Raw genomic sequence first — 8,975 nt, forward strand, 5'->3', positions numbered from 1 at the left:
TTACAGCAGAGAGTCATTAGAACCCATGAAGAGAAAGGAAAAGGATCCCTTCTTAAGACACCCTAACATCTGCATAAAGAAACACCATATTCCTGGCATGCCAAAGCCTCTCCAATGTCCTCCTGTTCTTTTTCTCCCTCCAGGGATAACCACTGTCCTCACTTCTAAGACTATATATTAATATATCTGGCTTTAAATTTCATTTTAAAGGAATTACACAGTATGTGCCCAACGTGTTTTACATGTTGATTTTGTGAATGCCTATTTCCTTTGAGAAGCAGGTCACACCTTTCCCTCTTAGTAAGATTTCTCATTAGTAAGAAAGCTTATTTTATTTAGTGAAGAAAAAAATGACGGGTTTTGTCTCTGTAGATTGTTAGATTTCAGACATGTCAAAACAACTTTTTAAATAGTTGCTTTAATATTTATTTCTAACTTTAATTTCTTAATCAGCTTATTTCATTTCTTAAATTCATGTAACTAAAAAAATCAGTTGGTTAAAATTGTTTCCACCTGTCTTCCACCTCCATTATGCCCTTTTTCTAGAAAAGTGTTGGTTCAGTGTCCTGTTCTGGTTCTCTTTCTTTCATTTTGCTTTCTAGAGTGCTGTCTCTATTTAGGCATGCTTGAAAATCCAAAATTCATATTTGAATTAAAACTAAAATTCTTAAAACTGAGGCAGAATTGAGACATCAAATCCATGCTCAGTTCACGCATATTGATCTTAGTTTTTCCTCTAACTCAGGTAACTGAAGATAAATTCCTTCCAAAGTCAATGAGTGATACAAACTATTCTCGGGTGACAGAATTTGTGTTGCTGGGATTCTCCAGCTCCAAGGACCTGCAGCCCATACTGTTTGTTATATTTTCACTACTCTACCTGGCAATACTGCTGGGCAACTTTCTCATCATCCTCACCGTGACTTCAGATTCACGCCTGCACACCCCCATGTACTTCCTGCTAGCCAACCTCTCTTTTATAGACATATGTGTTGCCACCTTTGCTACCCCCAAAATGCTTGCAGATTTACTGGCGGAACACAAGACTATTTCTTTTAATGCCTGCATGACTCAGATTTTCTGTGTTCATTTATTTGCTGGTGGTGAAATGGTGCTCCTTGTGTCCATGGCTTATGACCGCTATGTGGCTATATGCAAACCTCTCCACTACATGACGATCATGAGCCGCCGTGTGTGTATTATTCTTGTCCTCATCCCATGGTTTGTTGGTCTCGTCCATACTACCAGCCAGTTGGCATTTACTGTTAATTTGCCTTTTTGTGGCCCTAATGAAGTTGATAGCTTTTTCTGTGACCTCCCTCTAGTGACCAAGCTGGCCTGCATAGACACTTATGTTATCAGCCTACTAATCGTTGCTGACAGTGGCTTCCTCTCTATGAGTACCTTCCTTTTCTTGGTTGTCTCCTACACTGTGATACTTATCACAGTTAGGAATCGCTCCTCGGCTAGCATGGCAAAGGCTCGCTCCACGCTGACTGCCCACATAACGGTGGTCATACTCTTCTTTGGACCTTGCATCTTCATCTATGTGTGGCCCTTCAGTGGCTATTCAGTTGACAAAGTCCTTGCTGTGTTCTACACCATCTTTACTCCCATTTTAAACCCTGCCATCTATACTCTTAGGAACAAAGAAATGAAGTCAGCTATGTCAAAACTGAAGAGCCGGTATTTGAAGCCTGGCCGGGTTTCTGCAGTCATAAGAAATGTTCTTTTTCTAGAAACAAAATAAACTTACAGAATTGTCATCACTGTAGCCTTGCTGTTGTACAATTACCAATGGAATCATTGTGATGTGAAAGCAAATCATTTTAACCCTTGGGAAGTGTTGATCGAGTAACCGGAATTAAAGAGTAACGGTGATAATAAAATACCATAGAGTGAATCATAACTGATTTTAATAATCATTTCCTCCATTGTGTGTATTTTTCTCTTTCTGTTTCCATATTCTACTTTTAATTTTTCTTGAGAACTTTTTAAGATAGGCTTTGAAGACATTGAGAAGTGGCATTTACATCTAAATGTCAAATAAGTTGTCCTCTCTCTCAAAAGCCCTGGTCAAATGCCAGTTTTGCAGTAATAATTATATCTCTATACCATCGAGATAAGAGATCTATTTACATTTATCATATACAATATATGATATACACAGGTAAGAATGCATTTCCTATTGTACTCTACAGCACATGCAGATAATACTATGATTGATGTTAATGGTACAACAAAATGTAAAATGTCATGGCTACCCAGGAAAAGGCATCATATTCAACACAAATCCTTCTTTATATAACTGCTTAATATACGTTATTCAAGGAAAATAGCTCACTGAAAGCCTGTTTACAGAGTGTTATACATTTGTCATGTTAATTTCTGCTTAATACTGATTAAATAATCTGGAGAGTTTCAGAGATGAGTCAAGAGCTTGAATTTAGTACAGAATATTCTCTTTTATCGTAGGTCTTCATAATTCCTGTGTTCTCGCATCGGGTAGTTTTTCATATCAATACCTAATAGATATGATCATACTTTGATATGGAATCTTAGTTAAATTTTTATTTTATATTCCCTAGTGCAGGTTGAGAAAATGATGGAATATAATTTTAAGACCTTGGGAATAGTCATGAACTTTTCCCTCTGTGACCATTTATGAGACCACAATTCTGTAGGCTTTTGTATATGTTGTTTTAAACTCTTCCTCTGTAATAGACTTAAAGATTTTTCCTAGGTTTTTTTACTGTTCTGGCTTCAAATATGTTATAACTTACTGATTTCTAGACTCCATTTTTTGGAGTCTTCAGAAGGGATTCTATAATTGCTATTCTGAAAGAAAAATAAAATCTACCAAAGGGTACCAATTTGCTATGACATAACAAACTGACTAAAGATAATTATATGAGCATCTAATATATTTATGTCCTCAAACTTTTAACAATAATACAAAACCTCCAGAATTTTTACATTCTTTTCGCAAACTTTTATGTATAATATCATTGCTCTGAAATTGGGCTGCTTACAATAAGTAGTGTCAACTGTACATAGTATGGTTGTAAAATTTCTAATAGTACAAATTTTAAGCTTTAAAAGTAAGAGATTTGTTCTGCTCATTTCATATATGATAAGAATAAGGTTAAGAAGGGATAAGGCTATTAAGCTAATTTATAGAGTTAGGGAGTGGCAGAGCAGATTTCATGTCCAAGTTTGTGTGTTTTACTTTTGCCCCATAGTATTGCTTTGAATGTGCTCCTGCCTTGAGTAGGCTGCAATTTGTGCAGTAAATGTGTTTCTCTACTTTCCTTCTTACACCTCCTTCCTACAAATCATATGGAAAAATCTTAGAAGATGAATATTTAGAATTGAGAGAGTTCTTGAGTTCCTTGCAAAGTCAAACATACAGCAAGCACAGAGGCCAACAGATCCAAGTATTGCTGTAGGCTCAAATGGTAAAGAAGTAAAAAAATAAAAATAAAGTCACAGTAATGTGAGAAGATACAAGACAAACCAGGTATTAAGCACATGCAAAACAAAAGAGGAAAAACTTCATGACTGTCGTGAATACTAGAAAAATTGTTAACCCCGGAATTTTTATGTTTCTACAAGCCTGATTTTATTTTGATGATGCCAGTGATCACAAGAACCGTTATACAGAGCCAAACATGTGTCAGGCCCTCTCTCAAATCCTGTTCTATATCCTTTCTGTACATTAACTCTGAATCCTCTCAAAAGGAAGCAGGTGTGATCATCTCCATTCCACACAGAAAGAGATTGAATCTAGAGAGATGAACCAATTTGCCAAAGGTCAGGCAACTAGTGAAGGCAGAGGCAGACTCTGAGTTCACAGTCTGGCTGCCACGGGTGTGCTCTGAACCATATTCCTGTCTGCCTCTACATTTTGTAGCATGAAGACAGGAAAACAAGAAAAGCTTTCAGTGTAGTCCTCAATTGTTCTTTTGTGGAAAGAACATTTTATCAAAAGAAGGGCAATGGGGAGAATATACAGCCAAGTTTTGTTTTTCTTAACCACTGCACTTTATAACCACTGCACTTGTCCAATGTCGGTTTTCCCCCAGAAGGGGACTCCATCACGCCTTTCAAATTGTGTACTTAATCAACATTTTCAACATTTACCTTTTTAGATTAAATAAATATTACATTATGTCATGCTCTATCATGTGACATCATATTTTGCCTTATTATATTATTATTATCATATTATATTACATTATACCATCTCAGAAGGCATAAGACCCATAAGCCATCCTGAGAAAAAAGAAAGGGCAAAACAAATGTTGATGGACAGCTTAGGTAGAGAAGTGTGAAAAGAAAAAAGAAAATTATGTAAATGTGGACCCAGAGTCTTTGCACCTGGAGGACAGAAAGTGACAAGGGTGTCTGTTGTTTAAGAGTCAGCTTTGTTTTCCTTTCAGGTAAACATTGATAACATTATAAAACGTATCAATAAAGCATAGTGAAGTCAGTTCATTCTGGTGGATGGTATGATTGCAGTAAATTGCTATTTCTAAGTTCCAAACTGACAGGATTTAGGTAAAAAATGTATTACCTCTGGAATTTATGTCTATCTTTTTTACATCTACTACCTATCTTTTATATTCTGTAACTATTTAGAGTAAATTTTAAAATAAAGTTCTTAACTCCAAGGAGTTGAGGGAAAAAAGTAATATGTCATGTTTAAGAATTTAGCGATGGTCTCACTCATAGCAGGAATCTAGAAAACTTAAATAAGGGACCAGGAAAATGAATAACTATAAGAAAGTGAAAATCAAAATCAACAAAAAACTATGAACCAGAGACACTTTTAGGGGGGCAGGGGCAGGAGGGGAGGGATTGGGGTCAGAATGGGGGGGCTGCAATTGTATGGGGAATATAACAATAAAATTTATTATCTAATAAAAAAAATAATGTAGTAATAAAAAAAAAAAAGAATTTAGCTTGGGATTTAGTTTCTAGTTGCAATCCCTATTCAAATGCATACAGATTATATTGCTTTGAGATTACTAGCCCTCTCTAATTCCAATGAAACTACAACTGGTTGAGAAGATTCTATGAAGTGGAGAGGATCAAGTAATGGGCATGTTTCTGGCTCAGAGTTGCTGCCTAAAAATGTCAGCGGTATTACTGTTCCAAATGCTATGCACACTCAATCCATTTTCCTTAAAAAAAATTCCTTGTTGAGAAACGAGTGGTATACAAAGGTTATGCAAATTTAATGTGTGTGACTTAATATTGAAAGATAAGTTTGCATCCATGAAACCATCACCCCTTTACCCAAGGAATATCCTCCTGGTGAGGTTGTTGAATGAATAGGGACCAGCTGCTTTCATTCTTTCCTCTCACATACTAACAAACATTATTTGGTGCCACATAACCATCATCAAAACTGCTACTATTTTAACATTTTAACCACCAATATGTCACAAATTCAAAAAAGTCCTATGACCATACTAATATTAAAAATAATTATTAATGATCCACTTCATTAAATACAGTTTTTACACAGCTTTATTAGAAGATATAAAAATTACTATGTAGAAATAGAAGCAAAGATATACAAAGCAAAGAAAGAGAAGCAAAATACCTCACTGCTGCAAATATTTGAAAAAATTACCAATAGTTTAAAAGCACTAAGCCTATTTCTACATACCTCTTGTTTTCTGTAAAGCCCATTTAAAGAAATTTATTAGTATATTATTACATTTAAATTATTATACTTATAATAATTCTCTTATTCCATCCTTTCTTTTATCCGTATTCCATACTTTGTCTATTTTTCTGACTTTTTTTTTTAACATGTTACTGCTCATTCTTTACTCCTACTCTGAATCAGTGCTTCCAATGTTTGAGAGAAGTTACTTAATAAGTTATATGAATAATTTACTTTAAAATGATTAGATCATATTTGACAATCTCAAGAAAGTAAATAATTTCTTCTTTAAAATGTGAAGTATGAGACAGCTAATTCAAGAATACCAATACTACATAACAAGAAATAGATTATTTTGCAGTGATTCATATGACCTTATAAATTTTTTGCACTTGAATAAGTCAAAAAGAGTTTGGGAACTTTTACTTCACAGTAGATATTTGGAACTTACATATGATTACTGTCTTAACAAATTCCTATTACAATAATCAAATTAATTCAAAAATTGCAAAAGTCATCTATGTTAAATAATAAGATAGATGCCCACAAAAGTAATTTTGTGGCTTTGGATTAGGCAATGGTTTCTTATACATGACATCAAAAGTGCAAGAAACACAAAAGGAGGATAAATTGTGTTTCATCAAAATTCGAAACTTTAAAGACACATTCAAGAAAATAAAAAAAATAAATAAATAAAGTTTGGGAGAAAATATTTACAAATTATATCTGAAAGAACATATCTAAAATATATTAATACCTCTTACAACACAACATTTAAAGTATAAAAATTCGAAGTTAAAAATGGTACAAGGATTTGAATATATATTTTTTCAAAGATATATGAACAGTCAATAAATACATGAAAAGATCAACATCACTAGTCATCAAGAAGGAAAACATCAGTAAAATATCACTTCTCACTCACTAAGATAGCTAAAGTCAAAATGCAGAAAATAACAAGTATTGGTGAAAATACACAGAAAACTGAAGTCCTCATTACTTACAAGGTAGGAGTGACAGAGAAAGGGTATGGTCTTTTTAGAGAACAGTCCTCGAAATATTTGAACAGGGAATTAGCATTCGAACTAGCATTTTGACTTGAGAGATATACTGTAGGAAGTAAAAACATGGTCACACTAAAACGTGTTCATAGAAGCATTACTCATGAAGAGCACCAAATGGAAACAACTTGAATGTCTATCAATATTGAGAAGATAAACAAAATAAAAATATATCAATACAGGGGCCTCCCCGGTGGTGCAGTGGGTTGAGCACAGCGCTGTGAAGCTGTCTGCAGCCTTTGCTGCGTAGGTTTGATTCCCAGCCGGCCAGGGCCAGGGAGATTCCCACATGGCGCAACAGACCTCTCCTGTCTCACCCGCTGCTCCCCTCAGCAGTGCTTTTGGTCTGTATGCCCGTTCTACTCCCCACTCTGTCTCTGGTGAATCCTCTCACCCTCCTGTGCCTCTGGCCTGTACCCCAGCTATTATACAAATAAAAAATAAATCTTTACAAAAAAATATCAATACAATAGAATTTTATAGTCCTAAAAAGGATAGAGACTGTAATTTCTCTAATAATAAAAAAATGAAGAGATGTAAACATTTTACTGTTTTGTTTAAACATTTTAATGTTTAAACAAAGTCAGTGCTTTGAGCAGACATAAGTATGTTCTTCATCTAGTAGTTTAATAAGCAGTTTATTAACATTCAATATTTATTCCCCCTACGAAACGAAAGTATTCTGATTCAGTTAATTCAATTAAATATCTGCCTTTGAATTATTTATTTCAATTACATTATTTTAGTCATGAACACAAGTTCTTCAAGGATTTCTTCAATGCTTCTGACTAAATCTCACAGTGTTGAATAATTTCCTCAGAGCCTCCTTCATCGCCTTATTCCGGAGACTGTAGATCAAGGGGTTGAAAAGAGGAGTTAATACAGAATAGAACAAAGTCACATATTTCTGGATCCCTGCTGGGTTGTCTGCTGTTGGGCTCACATACATCACCATGATGGAGCCAAAGAACAGGGACATCACAGCCAGATGGGAGCCACATGTGGAAAAGGCCTTGTGCTGGCCTTCTGCTGAAGGGACCCTCAGCACAGCTCTGATCACCAAGATGTCGGAGCTGGTAATAAAGAGGAAGGTGGAGAAGATGAGGACTGAATTAAAGATGGCACAGGTGATCTCAGTGCCAGGAGCTGGCATGCAGGACAGAGTCCTGGGTCACATAGGAAGTGATCAATGGTATTGGGGACAAAAAAAGGCAGCTGGGAGACAAGATAAACTGGGAAGAGAAAACAAGAGAAGCCACACACCCAGCAGCTAGCTCCCATTCTGATGCAGTGCTGAACTGTCATGATGGTGGGGTAGTGCAGGGGCCTGCAGATGGCCAGGTACCTGTCAAAGGCCATGGCAGACAAGAATAAGGTCTTGGTGGTGCCCATGGAGAAGAAGAATTAGAAGTGGAGGAAGAGGCTAGAGAAGGAGATGGTGTTGGACTTGGAGAGAAAGTTGCCCAACACATAGGGACAGTAGAAATGACATATCAGATCTCAGGAATGAAATTTCAAAAACCCAAATGTAATTGATTTCCATGCAGTATTGTGAAAAATCATGAAGTAACATGAATTTTAGGAGCAAGAACATTATAGGATTAGGAAATTACTTATGAATACTCTGGATTTGCCCTCTGCAGCTCTCGGTCATATAAATGGAAAAAGCAACACATAATTTAACAATTAGAAAGAGACTCATAGTCTCTTGATCTAGATAGAATCAAATGAACAATAAAATAGGAGCCCTATTACTCTCATGACAACCATCTTTGCAGAGTGACTCTCTAGAGAAGGAATTTGTAATTGTGGTTTAATCTGATGTCCTATCTGTTCTTTACACAGCATGTTAGAATTTGTTTCAGATTCCTACACATTTCATATTCTAATTCAAGGAGTTTTCATTTGGATTAAAGAGGGAAAGAGAAACAAAGTCAGTGCTTTGAGCAGACATAAGTATGCTCTTCATCTATGATTAAAAGTAATCTTTTATGATAAAAGCAAAACTGTGACTCTATCATGAAATTGTTTCTAAACTTAGGGGAAGTTTATGGAATACAAGTTAACATGATTAACATCGAGATTCAAAATAATGTATTTAACTATGTTAAAACTCCTTTGTTGTTATTTAGACTAGTTATCTTATTCCAATTTGCTTTCCCCACCCAAAATTCACCACAACCACCACACTGAGAGAGGCATTTTCTAGCTATGAGTAAAATTATTTAACGTATGAA

At 35.4% G+C, this 8,975-nt stretch overlaps 1 protein-coding gene and 1 pseudogene across 1 annotated transcript; one reads left to right on the top strand and one right to left on the bottom strand.

Annotated features, from left to right (window-relative positions):
• Positions 1 to 700: 700 nt before the first annotated feature.
• LOC119238187 (olfactory receptor 4K15-like) lies at positions 701 to 1,750 on the top strand. Its single transcript, XM_037501895.1, has one exon. The coding sequence runs from the start codon at positions 701 to 703 to the stop codon at positions 1,748 to 1,750; it is 1,050 nt and encodes a 349-aa protein (XP_037357792.1).
• Positions 1,751 to 7,513: 5,763 nt separating this feature from the next.
• Positions 7,514 to 8,586, bottom strand: LOC119237985 (olfactory receptor 11H6-like; annotated as a pseudogene).
• Between the last annotated feature and the right edge of the window lie 389 nt (positions 8,587 to 8,975).

This window comes from Talpa occidentalis, unplaced genomic scaffold (assembly GCF_014898055.3).
Source record: "Talpa occidentalis isolate TD23 unplaced genomic scaffold, MPIMG_talOcc4v2.1 talOcc4.11, whole genome shotgun sequence".
NCBI classification, from domain to species: domain Eukaryota; kingdom Metazoa; phylum Chordata; class Mammalia; order Eulipotyphla; family Talpidae; genus Talpa; species Talpa occidentalis.